Below are 18,991 nucleotides of genomic sequence, written 5' to 3'. Positions count from 1 at the left end.
TAAGGTGGGGCAGCCACAGGACTGCAGGGAACTTAAAGCATTTGGCATGGAGTCTGAATTGTCTGAGACCAGGATGTCACTCTGCAACCAAGTGACAGGGATGCTGTGGGAACACAAGCAAGCATTTTAACAGAAGCCAGCCGCAGAAGTATGGCATCTATTAAATGAGCAAGTGCTTTAGCAAGAATTAGCACCCAGAGATTTGCATTGCATTTTAAAAATCAATAAAGCAAAGAATGTATTGATAAAGAGCTTTTAATTGGTTTTTTGCATGATGTTGTAAGTGGCTTTTCTAAACGTAGGAGATAACGTTAATTTGCTATTACAAAAGGAGAAAAGCAAAAGCAATAACGTATCCTATACTGGAAACGTGTTCCATGAAATAAAAGCAGCTTTAAGTGACACAGAAGTTTGCCCTCTGTTATTACTGCAGAAAACGTTCACATTTGCTGTAAGGGAGGTCATATGCATTAGTGCAGCCTACAGAAATGAACACCGGCCCAAATACCATGAAGTTCTGTGTCAAATCCCTGCAAAGCATATGGACGGAAGGAGTTTGCTTTTCCTCCTAATATACGGTTGGAAGACAAAGACAAGATCTGGGAAAGCCCCAAACTTTGTGCTGCTGGTGGGGGGGGGAGGGGGAGGGGCGGGGACACCACATACTTGTAAGGAGTAGTTGCCATCTCGTGGGTTTACTCTGGGAAACAGTCTACAAGCTGGACATGATGGCTGAGAATTCTGGGAAGTTAGTAAAGTGGAAACTTCCTATAGTGGAATGGCCAGTGTTGTGTGGTGACTGGAAGGGACCCCGACCGGTACAAACCCCGAGGATGTTATTGTCGCTGCCCTTTGTGCTGTTTCCGACCTGAATTTCCTGTTGTGTTAAAGGACAAGATCTTTTCTCATTTGTACCAGTTCTCCAGAACGTAACTAAATTCTAGGCAAAGTTAACATTGCAGTGGAATGATTGAAAGGAAGAGCGTGTGAATATCACGTGGGGCTACATTCCTGGTGGAGGCGGTCATTTCAAGTTTTGGTCATTAACATGTTCATGGCAATTATTGTGTTGATTTCACATTGCAGAGTTTGGTGGTTGCACACTTCTGCAACTTGGCCAAACTGTAGTTTGAAATGCTTGGATATAGGAAAACACACGTGCTGAGGGTTTCCAGATAGGGAATGTAGGAAGACAGCCCTCCCCCCATTAGACACAGGTGCAGTGTCGTTTTAAATGGAGTCTGGCTATCAGCAGCAAGGCCAAAGCATGTGAGCAAAAAGAATAAAATCGTAACAAAGCAGAGTGATGTGACTCTGAAATACCAGGGGTTTCGTCTTTCAGTTTTGGGCTGAAGTAATAGAAATAAAACACGGCGAACTGAATACCAGATGCAGTGAATGCAGGTTGAACCTCTCTCTTCCGGTCTCCTCAGGCCCTGCCTGGTGCTGAACCAGAGAATTTGCTGGACCACGGGAGGTCAATATTGTCTAGCAGCGTGACCAACCTTTCCCCTGCTTGCTGGGCTCTGAGAAGACATTTAGGGGTCACTTAGAGCTACAGAACAGCGCAGAGCCAGGACTGGCGGCTGGAAACAAACTTTATGAGACTGCAGGAAATTTGGCCACCCCCATGATAAGCGGACCTCAGCTCACTAACATCGTGCTGGACCATGGGTGTTGCTGGCTCAGAGTGCCGGACTAGGGAGGTGCAACCGCTAACAGGCTATTAAGAAACTGCTTTCTCTGGCCCTCACTGAGGTCCAGTGATTGGGACGGACACCGCTTCTTTGTTAAAGGGTATAAAAAGGCTGCTAATTCTTGCCTGACCGCACGGGAGCCAAGCAGTGTGTGTCTTAGCATCTCCGGGGCGAGCCTCTTTGTAAGCATCTTGAGCAACTGCTTGTAAGTGTTTGCTGCTGCTTGGCTGGAGTCCACAGCTTATTACTGAGACTTCTGAGGCATGTTGGGAGTGAGTGTTTTAAGACCATTTGACCTCTGGGCCGTGCACCGGAGTGGATGGTCAGCGAGCGACACAGCAATCTGTGATAGCAGTAACAATCGCCCCAGCCCGTGCACTTGCTGAATGCTGCCTGCAGGAGACAGCCTTTCACATTTGCTGCAGAGTACATTCTTGGCACTGCCTAGGGTTGCCAGAGGGTTTAACCAAAAATACCGAATGCGTCCCCCACCACCACCAAAAAAAAAAAAGGGAAAAAAATTCTGTTAAGAAAAAGGGGGAGACCAAAGTTGAGAAAAAAAAAAATCAGCATGGCCCCTTTAAGAAAAGGCTTTTTGGTGGTGGCCATTTTTTTTGTTTTGTTTATGTGCATGTGTCATTGCTGTACCTGGAGCTAGGAATAAGGGCAGTAGATTTGCTCCAGCCACAAGACAAGCCCCTGCAGAACCAGGTAAGCGGGAGGGGGGGGGTGATGTCTAGGGGGGCCTGGCAGGAGGGGCCCGGTGGCTGGGCCTGGTTGCGGAGTGTCGTAGGGTTGCCAGATGTCTGGTATTTTCGCCTCCTGGCAGGGAAAAAACCAAACAGAAAATATTGGACATTTTAGGTGTCCAGTATTTTCTGATTTTTTTTTACTGGACAGGAGGCGAAAATACCGGACTGTCCAGGTCAATACCAGACACCTGGCAACCCCAGCACTGCCCCCGCGTGAGGTTCCAGGACCCCGTGAGCACAGCCCGTGGTCAGGCTGTTCTGTGCCTACAGGGGTCATCACTCTCACTCATGCTTGCTACCCTGAGGTGGCTTGCAGACCTCGCCTCGGCCCCTTCCTGGGGCCAGCCCTGTCCCATGTGCAGGCAGGACCTGCCCCATGCACTAGCCTTCTGTTGCTGCAGGCAGATGGTGGTGCCTTTGGCCACTACTTCACGACATGGAAGAGTGCCGCTGCCGCGATCGATCTTCCGGAGTTCCATTTAGCGGGTCTAGTTAAGACTCGCTAAATTGGACTCAGAGTGTGGCCCCGCCGGCAGCTGGTACTCCTGCTCTTGTCAGGAGTAAAGGAAGTTGCCAGGAGTGTTTGCTCCCGTCGTCCTCTGCTGTGGGGCACCGCCACGCTCGGTTTAAGGAAAGCCGCCTCCAGTTACATGTTCTTCTTTGCTGAAGTTGCTGCGTGCAGTGTAGACCGGGCCTCTGTGGCTGCAGTGATGGGCCCAAGGGGTGGAACTCAATCCCCTTCTCTCTGCTCAAATCCCTCCTAATTCAGCCATATCCTCAGAGCAGGCACCCAGTGGGCCCTACCATAAACAAACATTCCTACCTGGGCCGGGCGCTCCATCTGCTGCGTGAAACTATGCTGAGGATACCAACAGGACACAGCAGAGATAGAATCATAGAATCATAGAATAATAGGACTGGAAGGGACCTCGAGAGGTCATCAAGTCCAGCCCCCCACCCTCAAGGCAGGACCAAGCTCCGTCTACCCCAAGCTCCATCTACACCATCCCTGACAGATGTCTATCTAACCTGTTCTTATATATCTCCAGAGAGGGAGATTCCACCATCTCCCTTGGCAATTTATTCCAATATTTGACCACCCTGACAGTTAGGAATTTTTTCCTAATGTCCAATCTAAACCTCCCCTGCTGCACTTTAAGCCCATTACTCCTTGTCCTGTCCTCAGAAACCAAGAGGAACAAATTTTCTCCTTCCTCCTTGTGACACCCTTTTAGATATTTGAAAACCGCTATCATGTCCCCCCTTAATCTTCTTTTTTCCAAACTAAACAAGCCCAGTTCATGAAGCCTGGCTTCATAGGTCATGTTCTCTAAACCTTTAATCGTTCTTGTCGCTCTTCTCTGTACCCTTTCCAATTTCTCCACATCTTTCTTGAAATGCGGCGCCCAGAACTGGACACAGTACTCCAGCTGAGGCCTAACTAGTGCAGAGTAGAGCGGCAGAATGACTTCACGAGTTTTGCTTACAACACACCTGTTGATACAACCTAGAATCATATTTGCTTTTTTTGCAGCAGCATCACACTGTTGACTCATATTCAACTTGTGGTCCACTATGACCCCTAGATCCCTTTCCGCCATGCTCCTTCCTAGACAGTCGCTTCCCATCTTGTATGTATGGAACTGATTGTTCCTTCCTAAGTGGAGCACTTTGCATTTCTCTTTATTAAACCTCATCCTGATACACTTCACACTCCTGTGAGAGACATAACTGCGGAGGGGACACTTCTTCAACCTCCCTGCAGTCAGTAATGGCTCTGAAAGTAGCCATCCTTCTGCAAAAGAATTTCAAAGCCTGATGACCAAAGCAGGCAGCTGAACTGGTGTCCATTTGCAAATTCAACACCATCAGTTTAGGTCTGAAAAAGGATCTGAACTGGCTTATGAAGTCCCAAGGCAATTTCCCGTCTCTGGAGATCCACATTTCCACATCCACTGCCCTGAATGAGCCACTCCCACCCTGACTTGATTGGCCGCAGTCCCACAAGTACCCTCTTTATTCCTCGTCCTTATTCACACCCCTGCCTCTGTCAACTCCCCTCCAAGGCATCCCATGAAAGCTGGTGTCCCCCAAAACCTGATCGTCTCTAAGGTGCCGCAGGCCTCCACGGTGTTTTATCGGAAAGGAGGCGATTTACTGAATAGGGTACTCCCATTTCTGTGCGTGTGTCATTGCTGTACCTGGAGCTAGGAATAAGGGCAGTAGATTTGCTTGTTCCCGCTGGGTGAACCCTACCACCAGCCCTTAGGGTACAGCCAAAGCAAGAGACCATGGGCAGGAAGAGATTCCTCTTTCTCGGACTATGTGAGTCAGCCCATGAAGAATGGACGGGGGCGCAACAGAGGGTGCAGGGTTGGGGGCAGGGTCTTGGTGGTAAATAGGGTGTAGGAGGAGGTTGGGGGTGGGGTCTGGGCAGGAGGCAGGAGTGGGGAGGGAATGCGGGGTATGGGCAGGAGGTAGGGTGCAGGAGGGGGTTGGGGCGGGATCTGGGCAGGAGGTAGGGTGCAGGAGGGGGTTGGGGCTGGGGGCTGGGCAGGAAGCAGGGTGCAGGAGGGGTTGGGGGCGGGGTCTGGGCAGGAGGCGGGGTGGGGGCAGGGTCTGGGCAGGAGGCAGGGTGCAGGAGGGGGTTGGGGCGGGGTCTGGGCAGGAGGCAGGGTGCAGGAGCTGGCTGGGGGGATGCAGGGTCTGGGCAGGAGGCAGGGTGCAGGAGCTGGCTGGGGGGATGCAGGGTCTGGGCAGGAGGCAGGGTGCAGGACGGGGGGGCGGGGTCTGGGCAGGAGGCAGGGTGCAGGAGCTGGCTGGGGGGATGCAGGGTCTGGGATGGAGCATGTGGAAGTGGACAGGGGCATTTCACTGGCGCAGATCCCGGGAGGGTGAACACGAGGCTTTGCGCAGCCCTACACTAGCAGGCACTGGTCCCACTGGCCACAATTCCCGGCAATGGGGCGAAGCTGCAGGTGAGCAAGCTAGCGGTGAGGCCTGCTGCTCCGGCCGGGGGCAGGAGAGAGGGGTAATGGCAGCGCACAGAGCGTGCTGCCTCCTGCCCCCCACCAGACAAAGCTGCTCCACGCAGGGGCTTTCGTGTGTGCGCGTCCCAGGGCTCCGCACTAAAGGGTCTCAGGCCACATCCCTTAAAGCCCCTTCCGGAATCCAGCGCTTACCAGGTCAGCTGCCCCGGATGCGGTACATCCCCGCCAGATGCTGGGGGCTCACACTAGGAACAAGGGACTCTCCTGCCTTGTGCCATGCCTACGGCGGGAGCCACCCAAGCAATCAGTCCTCCCCGCCCGGCCACGCCCCACGGTCACTGCTGGGAACAACCAGGCCTGACCGGTGGGAAGGAACTGGGCCTGGGCTGGTTATGAAACCACATTTAGGGCAAGAACTGACGGGCTTTGGTCGGGTCCCCAGCTCAGAGTGAGCTCCTGATCATCGCCTTAGCAATGGCTTTGTTCTGCCCGCTGGCTCTGCCCGCCCGCCGCGGCTCGTGTACAAAGGCCACCCAAAGTCGTGGCCGGGGGCCTATTTTTATTGCATGTTTTTTCTTACCACCAAGCCCCGCGGGCCAACCTTACAACCCAGCTCACCCTTCCCAACTTGGATGGCTGCCGTGCACGGCTGTACCGACAGGCGTTACCCCCGCTAGCGGCGGAGTAGGGAGCTCGGGCCCGCCCACTCTCCCGAGCCCCAGCCCAGGGCCGTAAGGCAGGGGGAAAACGCCCTCCCGCCTGCCTGCGGATGGGGTGAAAACCCCTAAACTCCCCCACACTCGGGGTCCTCTGCCCAGCCCTGCCTGCGGTTCCACTCAGTCTGGTCGCCGTGGGGTTACAGCTCACCCCGGCCCGTTACCGGTATCCGCCCAGGCCCACTGACAGGGTGGGAGTGCAGGGGGCAGCTGCCCCGGGGCCTGGCAGCTGAAAGGGACCCGCTGCTCCCAGCCGCCGCTACTGCAGCCAGCGCCCCGGAGCCTTCATCTCAGCACCCGAGCGTCACATGGTGCGCGCCGAGCAGCACTGAGCGCCGGGGTCAGGGTGCACCAGGCGTCGGGTGCCACAGGGGCCCACGGAGCTGTTAGCCCCCCCTGCTCACGCTACTTTGCTCTGCGGCCCCGGGACCTGAGATACCAGTAACCAGCAGCCTGCTGCCCTCTCTGCCACTCAAGCCTCGGGGTGCCCAAGTGGTGGGGCAGGAGGGGGAAAAACCAAGCGGGACTCGACAGCTATTACACAGGCAAGGGATCCCTGTGCCCGCCAGCCAGCCTGGGCCCCGGCACAGGAAGGGTTAACGTCATCTCAGCCAACACACGAACGAATCAGGGACGGTTCTAGGTGCCCTCAGTGGCCTGAGCAGCCCCCCGGACACTCAGCGCGAAGGGAGCTTCCACCCTACCTGCAGGGCCGGCGGCCGGAGCAGGAGCCAAGTGAGCGAGCTCTGCTGGAGCGACGGGCGGCTGCCCCCCCAGCTGGCTCGCCTCTGCACAAAGGAATCCCCGGCTCCAGCCAGGTGCAGGAGGGTTGGTTTACATCCCCAGGAGCTGCTGGCGGGTGCCGCTGGCATTTGAAGGATCCACCCCCCTCACCGAGCCCAGAGGGCCCCAGCTTCACCTGTCGCTAAGCCTCCTGCTGCGGCGCTGGGGCGGCGCGGGGCTGTGTCCTTGAGCCGCAGACGGATGCCATCTGGGCAAAATGCCATGAGCTCCCTGGAGACCGGGAAGCGGCACTCCGCATCCGAAAGCTGCAGAGCGCAGGGCACGGCTGCAGTCCACGCACAGGAAGCCCGGGCAGCGCAGGCAGACCCGGGAGGGAGATGGCAGAACGGGGAGCAGGGGCGTGGCACTGTTAACCCCTGCCACTCCGCAGTGACGCTGTCAGGAGCTCAGGCGGGCGCCACAAACTGGCCCCTCTGGCAGGTCCAGCAGTGGGGGGTCCTGAGCCAGGGCACACAGAGCGGTCGGGGAACGCCCAGCGTCCAAGACAGGGCAGCTGGACGCCCCCACGTGCCAGGACGCGTGGGCATGCAGAAGATCTGGGGACATTCCGGAGCCTTTTGGGCTGCGCTGGGCCCCCGGGGCTGAATAATGCAGCCGGGGGCAGCTTTGACTTGCACCAGCTGCCTCAAGTCCCAGGCCCCGTTGGAAGGCTGGGCCCGCAGACCACCCCTCCCTCTCCGGGCCACGCCCCTCTCCCAGCAGCCCGGAGGCCGGCGTGTAGTAGCCGTTGCAGAGACTCCAGGCTGTCCATCAGGAGCCGCACGCACCAGTTTCAGGGCAGCTTTGTGGGGTGGGTGCAGGAAACACCCGGACGTGCTGCGAGGCCCTGAAAAGAGCAGGCAGAGAACGGCAGCCAGGGGGTTTCATGCACAGACCTCCTGGATTTAGAGAACATGACCTATGAAGCCAGGCTTCATGAACTGGGCTTGTTTAGTTTGGAAAAAAAGATTAAGGGGGGACATGATAGCGGTTTTCAAATATCTAAAAGGGTGTCACAAGGAGGAAGGAGAAAATTTGTTCCTCTTGGTTTCTGAGGACAGGACAAGGAGTAATGGGCTTAAAGTGCAGCAGGGGAGGTTTAGATTGGACATTAGGAAAAAATTCCTAACTGTCAGGGTGGTCAAATATTGGAATAAATTGCCAAGGGAGGTGGTGGAATCTCCCTCTCTGGAGATATTTAAGAACAGGTTAGATAGACATCTGTCAGGGATGGTGTAGACGGAGCTTGATCCTGCCTTGAGGGCGGGGGGCTGGACTCGATGACCTCTCGAGGTCCCTTCCAGTCCTATTATTCTATGATTTGTGGGTGCTCACTTCACCGCTTCCATGGCAGCGCCTGTATGCAGAGGTCTCCTGGCCTTAGCCGGCCCAGTCTTCCCTTGCCCCCCGCCCCACCCCGCACCCTCCTCCCCCGCCCCCACCCCAACCCCGCACCCTCCTCCCCCGCCCCCGGTCACAACCCAACCCTGCACCCTCCTCCCCCGCCCCCGGTCACAACCTGACCCCTCACCCTCCTCCCCCGCCCCCGGTCACAACCCAACCCTGCACCTTCCTCCCCTGCCCCCGGTCACAACTGCCTTCATCCAAACTCCCTCCCAGATCCCACACCTCAATCCCTTATTTCAAGCTCCCTTCTGCCCCTAACTTCCTCCCAGATGCTGCACCTCCTGCATTCACATAGAAGGCGGCAGCCCTCGACCACTTTCCGAATTCTTGGAGTGGCTCCCCATCAAAAATGATTGCCCACCCCTGGCTATTAGAAAGGCTCCTGAAAATCCTCATTAAACGCTTGGCTGGTCCGCGCCTGTCGAAATGTGGCCGCAATCTCAGCTACTGAGCACTAGGGGGCACCATTGTAAGATCACATGGGAACCTTGAGCCTTAAACATGGAAAAACCCAATGTACCAATATTTCAGACTCTAGCCAACGCGTCTGTAGCCAGTCATTCTCCTGGCCGGCCCCCCTGCAGGGACACCTACCGGGCTACCGCCGTCTGGTCACAGGCCAGGGAAAACCAGTCGGTAGCAAGAAAGGACACACTCCCTCCAACCCACTGAGCGAGCCCATTCTACCTGCAGCATTCATTCCGCAGCTCAGCTGGCACCTTTCCACCTGCCTATGCCTGGAGCACTCAGCGACAGTCAATGGAGTCTGCTAGAGAGGCCCTACAGCGTCTAAGGGGGTCACCCAACAAAGCTCTGCTATCGAACAGGGCTGTAGGGACGACTGAGGCATGAAGCAAATTGCAGCTGCATTTTACAAGGAGGAAATCCAATATTTGGGAAAGAAGTAACATAAAAGAACGGATAGTCATGGCAACCCAAAGATGACTCCGTACTCCTGAAGTGTCATTATTCAGAGCAGACAGTTTTAATGCCGGCAGTGCTGGATTAGTGCGGAAATAGAGCCAGCTTGTCCTTTTAACATATTCATTCTTTTTAGGATTTGATTCGTATTGATTTCTCTCTGCGGGTTACAAAAATCAGATCTGCATACAGAGACTTGTGAGCAGGCAGCTTCCTCGCACTGCCCCAGAGGCAGGGACCCCGGGTTTGCTCAGATTCACAAGAGAAGCCCAAAGTGAAACAAAAAACCCTGCTGCTCCTTCTACCCACACTGGACTTCTCACTGGGGGCTGCTCAGCTCACACAAACCAGGTTCTTTCTAGAGTCAAGCAGGGCTGGCCTTACCATGAGGGGAACTGAGGCGGCCGCCTCAGGTGCCAGACTGTGGGGGGCGCCACTAGGACCCAGAGTGTAGAGAATTGTGTCTGCTGCTGGTGCAGATGGATTCTCTCTGCCGTACCATGAGAGGAGTAGAACAGGGAGGAGGCAGAATTGAGACCTTTCAAAGTTTTGGCCCAAGCGAGGGGGCGTCATTTGAGCTCCCCGCCTCAGGTGCCAAAATGTTATGGGCCGGCCCGGAGGCCAATCCTACTTGCCTTATGTAACATTATCGGCTTTTAATAGGACCATAAAAGCCACCGTTGATACAGGGCGAACCTCGCTAGTCTGACACCCTTTTGACCTGATGGTGCCAAACCAGAGAATTTGCCAGACTACGGGAGGTCAATATGGTCTAGCAGCACCACGGACCCTTCCCCTGCTTGATGGGCCCCGAGAGGACATTTTGGGGTACATGAGAGCTAACGAGCAGCCCAGAACAGAGCCAGGACGAGGAACTGGAAACAAACTTTATGGGGCCACGGGAAACTTGGCCACCCCCATGAAGCAGACATCCTGCTCACTAGCGTCCTGCTGGGCCACGGGTGTTGCTAGGCTAGAGGGGGTCACCCTGGGGCAACAATGGTTTTATGGGCCTATCTCGAGGTGAGAAGTGGGCTTGTGGGGGAGTCTTGATTTAGTAAACGCTGCACTTTCGGCCCTCGCCACACGGAGCGACACCTCAGTATCTCAGATCCACCCCCTCTGCGTGTCATTCTAGTGCTTGATAGCAACAGCATACGAATGAAACCATTAAAAACCAGCTTCCCATCAGCATCAGAGAGACAAAGCCAGTGGGATCCAGGGCTAATCAGCCCCAACCATGGAAAACAGAGGGACGTGTTAAGTATTTGCCAAGCAATGTTATCCTTCTAAGAAATTCAGTTTTAAATCATTCTGCCCAAGAATCTCAGTTGCACTGGAATCAGCTGCCATTGAAAATCCCTTCCCTGCACCCCATTCAGAGACACCCCCTCCCGGCTTCCGAGGCAGCAAACCACAGAAATTCCTGGAGAATCCTGGGCCTCAGTCCTGCAGAGGTGCTACCCCCGTGCTTTCCTTCCCAGGGTACGGCCCCAGGACAGCCCCATGGAGATGTCTTTGCTAAGAAAGCAAACAAGTAAAAGTCCTTCCCCTCTCAGCAGCTTGGGCTTCAGTCCGGTCTCTTACAATGCCACCCTCTCACCAGCTCTCCAGTCTGCCAAGGAGCCCTCCAGAAACAGAACAGCACAAAGTAGGTGGAAAGGATTCACCCTGGCACAAGAGATCCCTGACTGCCCTACCACACACTGCTGGCTCTGCGGCATCTGCTTCCTGCCCCTTGGGTAGGGCGTGGCAGGGTAGTGCCAGGACTGGGCAGGGCGGAGGCAGAGCTCCAGCTAGCTCCAGAGCTTTCCCTGAGCTCCAGCTAGCACAGTATCATTTAAAGCAGCTCCATGGATGCTGTAACTTATCCCATCCCCAGGGACTGTTTCAGGACCAGTGGAAGGCAGGGCTAGACCCCCCCCCCCCTTCTCGCTGCATTCCCCAGCAGCGCCCACCACACATTTGGGGCAGCTGAGAATCAGGCTCCATAGCTCTCTTTAATTAAAAAAAAAAAAAAAAAAAAGGAAGAAAAAAAGCCAAGAACCTCGCTCACCTGCCTACAGACCCTACAAAAGCCCCTTTTACTGTCTGCAAAGGGAAAGGGTCAGAATTCCAAACACAGCAGCAGGTTAAATGCATCAAGGACGTTTCTCCTTGTATCTGTGCTCCTCCCTTTGCTGTATTTCTGCTAATAGCTGCAGTCTCATCAGGAAGGGCCACCAAGCATTGATTCTCACCAAGGTTTCCTTCTCGCAGCCATGCTGATCAATGGCTGGCGGCTCACACCCCTCGCTTCTCAGGTGGAGGATTCACATCACTTACCTGTTTCTCTTCACTCTGGAGATCCCTGTTCAGATGTTCCTGGGCATGGTGTGACCGCTCTTCCATCACCTGCAACGGAGCACACCGGGCGTTACTCGGCCCCGGCTCTGTGCAGGGTTCCCCAGAGAATTCAACCTGGAAAGTGCTTGCGTTCTCTCACAGCGAGCGCGCCGGGCGGGACCGGATCAAAGGGCCGGACGGGAACCTTAGCAGGGGTCAGCGCTCTGGGGCTCCCCTCCCCATGGGCATCAGCCAGGCTTACAGGCCCGCACGGAGCTGGGAACGTTCCCCACCCAGCCTGGGCTCTGGGAAGTTCCTTTCTTCCCTGTTGCGGAGGGTTGAAGACCCAGCCTCAAGCCCTTTGCAGAGCTGGTCGGAATGGCACATTTCTCCCAACGGGGGCCGGCAGCCGGCAGCGTTTTGCTCACGGTTCCGCGTTCCTCTGATTTTAGCAGCTGCACATATACACTAGCTGTAGAAAGGGAGTGAAAATCTATTTTGGTGCCTGTGTTTGTCCGGCTTCCTTCCCCACTCGCTCAGCGAGGCCAGAAGAAATGCCGGCTGAGGGCTGTTCCCCGGCAATCTGATGTGGCCTCTCCTGCCGCAGGGGTCACCACCTCTGCGCTGATACCCCGCCTGGCTGGCATGGAGCAGGGGAAGTTCTGCCTCAGTGCAAACCCCGAGTGCACGTCACTTTTCACGCCAGTGCAGCGGTTTGCACTAGCACAGCGAGATCACAGCAGCTCGAATAGGGAGCAAAGGTCCCTGGTGCTCAATGATCCTTTGGCTTCAGGCTGTTAGACAAGACCGTTTGGGGCCAGAAAAGCCGCGTTCTCATTCACACTCGCCCAGGTCTCTACCCACGAGTGTCACACTCTCCATGAGCCACGCAGGTGTCTGGCGGGGAAGTTCAGTGGGAGCCCCTGCCCACCTAGTCTGCTGTGCCAGGCCCACGCAGGCGCTGCGGTTACTTCTCAGACTGTGCCAAAGAAGGGCTGAACCCTTGCCCTTGCCCCCTGGCTGGTGCCCCAAGGAGGGAAGGCTGCTGACGGAGCAAACGTAATTTTCAGTAACTCAAGGCGCCCAGGAGGCGACCAGCATCGTACTCACTCTCATAGGTGGCACTTCGGGTGGGAGAGTTCCCCTCTCTTTCTTGGCACTTTAAATCCCGACGTCATCAGCTAAGGCAGAAAAAGACAACGATTATAAGCAGATACCTGGGCCTCCAGGCATGCTGGGATGTCATCATTCAGGTACAGGGCCCAAGCACCCTGAGACAAGGACGACGAGAGAGCCAGCACAGATGGGATCCGCTGGAGGGGGCGGCGAGGGGGACGGTCACCGCCCCAGGAGGGAGCTGCAGCCGGGACCAGCCGCCTGTCTCACTCGGCTGTGTGGCAGGTTAGCAGCTCCTCCCAGCAGCTGCTCTGGACCATCCTGGGGCTCAGTGCAGCTGTGGGGTCCGGAGCACGCAGGGACGGGCAGGGCCACGTGAAGGCCATCTGTGCCGCAGTGGGGTGCACTGGGTTCTTCCAAGTCAAGGGGGAAGCTGCCTGTGCCCAGGGCGGGCTGAGTGTGTGGGGAAAAGCGCCCGCAGGAGTGAGCGGACAGGCTCTCACTGCCGGGCGCCGAGTGGAAGGGCAGGCCCAGAGGGATTTGGGTACAAAAGATGGATCTCACAGCCATTCCCCGCATGAGCTCCCCTCACTCAGCCTACACACAGATCCCCACCACTTCTCAGAAATCCCGCTTCCCAACTGCCCCCTCAGGAGACGACCTGAGACTCCCTGGAGCCCCCCGCTGGATCGGAGTTTGGGGGTTGGCAGCAGCCCTTTCAAAGTCTCCTCCTTGGGGATTGCCCCCCCCCCCCCCCCCGACTGCTACACGCAGCCAACCTGCCCCGTCGGCCGCACTGGTCCCGGCAGCAAGTGGCCCGTTAGTGCCTCACCACAAGCCCGTTTTCTCACACTGGCTTCTGCCGCTAGGAAGCCAGGCTGCTCCGCTCACGGGCAGCCCCTTGCAAGAAGGTTCAGTCTCTCATTTACCTCAGGGCACAGCTAACACCACGCAGGAGAAGGGGCAGTTTTGCTCCACTGCTGGGATGTTGCCATTCTTCAAGCCAATCGGCGGAGCCACCCTGTACCTGGACGGCAGCTCTCCCTGCAGCTCAGGCTTCTGTGGGGTCCCCAAGGACTCAGGCCTTCCCCCGGCACGTTAGTGGGTTTGGATAGAAACACATGAACCACTGTTGCAACCACCGTTGCATGTTTGCACCAAATCATGCCCAAAGCGGGCCAAGGGGGGTGTCTAGCAAAGGCCGAGGATGCGCTGGCTCTGGTCAGGCTAGTCATAGGCACGTGTCATTTTTGTATTTGAAGTGATGGGTGTTGGCTCTGTTCCTGGATTTCAAATAGTTGCTTCAGAGAGGCAGCAGCGGGTTTGGCCAGCCTATTGTGAAAAGCCCAGAGAACTGGAGCGTCTGACTGGCAATGGACAAAGGATGTAAATTCCAGTTCAATTGGTTAACCAGTTAACCAATGAAAAGGGGTATGGTGGGGGGGGGGGGGGGGCAGCACTGGGCTGTAGCAGCCCCCTCTACCTACCAAGGGCTGGCTGGAGCAGCCCCCTCCCTTTCCCCCTCTGCCGCAGGCAGGGGCTGCTCCAGCCCAGCCCTGTCTGCGGTGGGCCCACGCGTGTTGCAGGCCGGGGTGCTCTGGATGACTTGCCTGTAACAGGCAGGGAGCTGCTCCAGCCCCCACTGGTTAGTGGTTCTCATTTCACAGGCCTTTAGTGGACCTTACGTGGTGTCGGTCCACATCTAATAACCGTAGCTGCGAAGAACAGGGACTGGGTCATGCCTGGCAAACTCCATTTTGGGAGGTACTGGTTTCACGAGGCATACCTGCACCAATCGACAAAGGCTTCCTTGTCGACAGCGGCGCGTCTAGACTGCCCCGATCTGCCGACAAACAGCTGATCGGCAGAGCGGGGCAGCCATTTAAATTTAAATGAAGCCACGATTATTTAAATCGCCGCTTCATTTCCCTCTGCCAGTCGGCCTAATCTACATGGCTCCGTCGACGGAGGACTGTAGTCTAGACACACCCAAGGAGAACAACGGGATTCCCTCCACATGGGCAAGGTGATAAAATGGGCCCTTGAGGTTCCTCCACTTGTCTTCATATCAGGTCACTGCTTCTGGAGCATCTTTGCTATGAACTGAGTGCGAAAGGACCCATCCTAACGGAGGACGTATTCCAGAGACTTATAAAACAGCAGATTCATCCATTTCTGCAATGAGCTTGCCTCAAGAACTTTGCATGGGTGGATGTAATTTAATTGCTTTAACAATGTTACTCTCAATCTTTTCTGTCTTTATTAATACACTTTTATATTTTAAATTAAAGGATCGGCACAGCGGCTTTTTTGGGTAAGACCAAAGGTATAAATTGACCTGGGAATATGGCTGATCCTTTGGGACTGGCAGAACCTGTTTGGATTTGGTGAGATTGACTTTGCTGGTTGTGGCACAGGTAAAGCGGGGGTGCCTCAGGGGGTTGCTTGTACAACTTCTTGCACAGTGCTCTCTGTGACTGGGTTGGTGCTCTACAGTGGAGGACCTCCAGTCTTGGGCTGTAAGGAGCCTTTTCCCCAAACAATTCACCCTGATTTGACCCTCTCAGTGATACCCCCAGAAACCTCCTCTATTATACCGCCCACCCGAGTCTCAGGATACCAGTGAGGCAACCCTGTGAGCAACACGGCTCAGAGCAGAGGGGGTGGGGTGTCCGGCTACAGAGAAGCCAGCTCTGTGTGGAGACTCGCCCCCTCCCCGGCCAGAGCCTAAATCACACACGAGCTTAAAATATTTTTTGGGGTTACCTGGCAAAAAGAGAAATCAGGAGGAAAGAGCAGCCAAGATCCAATTTCCAGGTTCCCACTAGTAGCAGGCGCTGCCCAGAGAGGAGCACGGCCCGGGGTGGGAATTCCACTCTTCGCCTTCCGGTCTGAAGCCAGACGGGCTTCCCAGCTGTAGAACGGGGAGCCCATGCATTGAACCAAGGGCCGCCGGGCCAAAGAAGGTACGGAACAGCCAAGTCCAACCAACTGGCCGCGCAGAGAGCCCAATGAAGTGCTAAGAAAGGGCCGGGAAACAAACAGTGTGGATAAGGCCCCCCCCCCCCCCCGGAGGTAACTTGGAGAGATGAAGCTTAGAAAGAGAGACTTTAGGTGGAATAGCAGGAGACGCTCCCCAGGAGCAAAATATACCAGGCTGCAGCGCAGTCATCCCCAGGGAAATGGGGGATGCATTGACCACATAGGACTCTTCCAACCGGGCTGGGCAAAGCAGCAGAAAGCATGCAGCATTTCTGCCCTGGCACCAGCAGACGGGCTAAGGAGCTCTGCATGCTTCTGTCCCGGGATTAGTTGCTACACCTATGACTCTGGCACGTGGAGGGTTAACTGAGACCCCGGAAAGCAACATGAGATAGAATTAAAATACACATCTGGTTAATTACCGATAATGCCTTCCCCTCGTCAAGGCTGGCCTTGTGCTGGCAACTAGCAAGGCTCTTGCTGAGAACAGTGAAGCAAATATTTTACTTTTATTAGTTTTTTAAAAGGAACAGGCCTCACGCATCTTCATAGGACACCAAACATTGTGGGGTCTGGCCAGCATTCACTAACCATAGCTGTGCATTCATACACCAAGGGAATCCAGTCATCTGGCAGAACGGGTCCCGAAGGCATCCAGAGAATTGCAACCATAAGGACAAAAGCTGCCACTAACGATTAAAGAAATACCAAATACGGAGAGCAAGGGATGGAAAAGGGGGATGAGGGAGGAGAAAAGTCACTGGCACATGCTGCAGGCAGGGACATTTTCACAGAGGCGCTTTTCATTAGGATTCTAGAGTGAAAAAGGAACCCAGCAGCAGTTGGGTAGAAATGCTGCTCCTAGAGCTCTCTCAGGCTACATCTAGATGGTACGCCTCTTTCGAAAATGAGCGTCTAGACTACAACCTGCCGCTTTTTCGAAAGAGAGCACCCAGGCATTCTGGATGCTCTCTTTTGAAAAAGCACAGTTTGCATTACATAGCGCCTTTTTTTGAAAGAGTACTTTAAAAAAAAGGCGTTCTTCCTCGTAAAACGAGGTTTTCCGCAGTCGAAAAAACTGCCACGTTCTTTCGATTTACTTTCAAAAAGAACGCGGCAGCAGTCTAGACGCAGGTAAAGATGTTTCGAAAAAGGACACTTTCTGAAAAATCCCTGTAGTCTAGACATGCCCAGGAGTCTGTGTGTAGCCTGAAAACCTCCAGGGGGCTCTGCAGAGGGAAAGGGGAGGGCAAGAGGAGACGGGAGCCCCTTTGTCAGGTATTGAGTTGGGCCAAAGTGGCAGACACGTGGCTTCCTCGGGTGAAAAAGGGGGACGTGGTGGAGAGAGAAAAGCTTGTTTGGATCATGGGGAGGGCGCTGGCTGTGATCCTCTGACCACCTGCAAGAGACGCTAAAGCTTGAAAGAGCTGATAGAGCCAGTGGGTAGGACATGGCAGGTTCAAGTTGTAAAGCCCTTTGTGCCTCCGGGTGCTCGGTGGAGCCAGCGCCCTGCCTGGGTGTTCGCTCGTGTCACCTTTGCACTCGCCTTTGTTTGCCAGAGACAAGTATTTGAAACAAAAGTGTCCAGGTGTGAGAGTTCCCGGAGGGGAGCCGCTGCGCAAGGGAGTATTGGCAAGTGACAAACCTCCCACTCCTGAGTTATGTCTCCTCCTCCCTACTTGCCTTCTGAGCAGTGCAGAGCGAGGCAGCGGTGTGCACTGCGTTTGTGGTGCCTGCTTGCACTGACACCGTGGATACTTACCCTGCAATAAAAGCAATTACACTGAATATAGGTCACAAGTGATTTGTGTTGAATATTCAGCAGCTGGAAACAGTAAATAGTCATGTACAAAATGGATCGTTTTTCCTCTCGCCTCTGTTTAATCGCTGCAGCTTTCCCTCCAATGCACCAGGGAGCAATTGCTGGGGTGTGCACAAGGTACTGACTAGACAACCTCACAACACATGCTGCTGCTCCAGCATATCCAAAGTTAAAGAGCCCGAATCAGGCCTAACAAGTGCTTAGCACACCCTTTGGAGTTGCTTTTAACATAAAGGCCTGTTCCGTCAACCCAGTTTAGGGCCAAAGGGCCCAATCCTTTGCACTGTAGGACTGTATCTGCAAACATCTGGAAGATAATAAGGTGACAGGAAACAGCCAGCATGGATTTGTAAAGAACAAATCTTGCCAAACCAATCGGATAGCTTCTTTGATAGGATAACGAGTTTTGTGGCTAAGGGAGAAGCAGTGGACGTGGTATACTTAGCCTTTTGACATTTGATATGGTCTCGCATGACCTTCTTCTCAATAAACTAGGGAAACACAACCTAGATGGGGCAACTATAAGGTGGGTGCATAACTGGCTGGAGAACCGTTCTCAGAGAGTCATTATTAATGGTTCACAGTCATGCTGGAAGGGTATAACAAGTGGGGTTCCACAGGGGTCTGTTTTGGGACCGGTTCTGTTCAATAGCTTCATCAATGGTTTAGATATTGGCATAGAGGACGCTTATTAAGTTTGCAGATGATACCAGGCTGGGAGGGTGTTGCAAGTGCGTTGGAGGACAGGGTCAGAATTCAAAGTGATCTGGACAAACTGGAGAAATGGTCTGAGGTAAACAGGATGAAGTTTAATAAGGACAAATGCAAAGTGCTCCACTTGGAAAGGAACAATCTGTTTCACACATACAGGATGGGAAGTGACTGTCTAGGAAGGAGTCCTGCAGAAAGGGATCTTGGGGTCAGAGTGGACCAGAAGGTAAACATGAGTCAACAGCATGACACTGTTGCAAAAAAAGCAAATATGATTCTGGGCTTCATTAACAGGAACGTGGTGAGCAAGACATGAGGAGTCATTCTTCTGCTCTGCTCTGTGCTAATTGGGCCTCAGTTGGAGTCTTGTGTCCAGTTCTGGGCACCGCATTTCAAGAAAGATGTGGAGAAATTGGAGAAGGTCCAGAGAAGAGCAATGAGAATGATTAAAGGTCTAGAGAACATGAGCTACAGGGGAATACTGAAGGAATTGGGCTTGTTTAGTTAAGAAAAGAGAAGACAGAGGGGACATGAGAGCCGTATTCAAGTATCTAAAAGGGTGTTACAAGGAGGAGGGAGAAAAATTGTTCCCCTTGGCCTCTGATGATAGGACAAGAAGCAATGGGCTTAAACTGCAGCAAGGGAGGTTTAAGTTGGACATTAGGAAAAAGTTCCTAATTGTCAGGATGGTGAAACACTGGAATAAATTGCCCACGGAGGTTGTGGAATCCCCATCACTGGAGAATTTAAGAGGAGGTTGGACAGACAC

General features: G+C 54.3%; 1 protein-coding gene across 4 annotated transcripts in view; it reads right to left on the bottom strand.

Annotated features, from left to right (window-relative positions):
- The window catches only part of TNRC6A (trinucleotide repeat containing adaptor 6A), a 192,486-nt gene extending 179,764 nt beyond the window's left edge, over nucleotides 1-12,722 (bottom strand). For all 4 annotated transcript variants that reach the window (XM_075899921.1, XM_075899922.1, XM_075899926.1 and 1 more), the window contains exons 1-2: nucleotides 12,702-12,722; nucleotides 11,592-11,660 (exon numbers count right to left, since the gene is read on the bottom strand). In XM_075899921.1, coding sequence (XP_075756036.1) covers nucleotides 11,592-11,660; nucleotides 12,702-12,707 — 75 coding nt within the window. In that variant the 5' untranslated portion in view covers nucleotides 12,708-12,722. The remainder of the gene's footprint in view (nucleotides 1-11,591; nucleotides 11,661-12,701) is intronic.
- Between the last annotated feature and the right edge of the window lie 6,269 nt (nucleotides 12,723-18,991).

The sequence above is a fragment of the Pelodiscus sinensis genome, chromosome 16 (genome assembly GCF_049634645.1).
Source record: "Pelodiscus sinensis isolate JC-2024 chromosome 16, ASM4963464v1, whole genome shotgun sequence".
Lineage (NCBI taxonomy): Eukaryota > Metazoa > Chordata > Testudines > Trionychidae > Pelodiscus > Pelodiscus sinensis.
The sequence above is the reverse complement of the archived record's forward strand: the minus strand, read 5'-3'. Positions and strand labels throughout refer to the sequence as shown.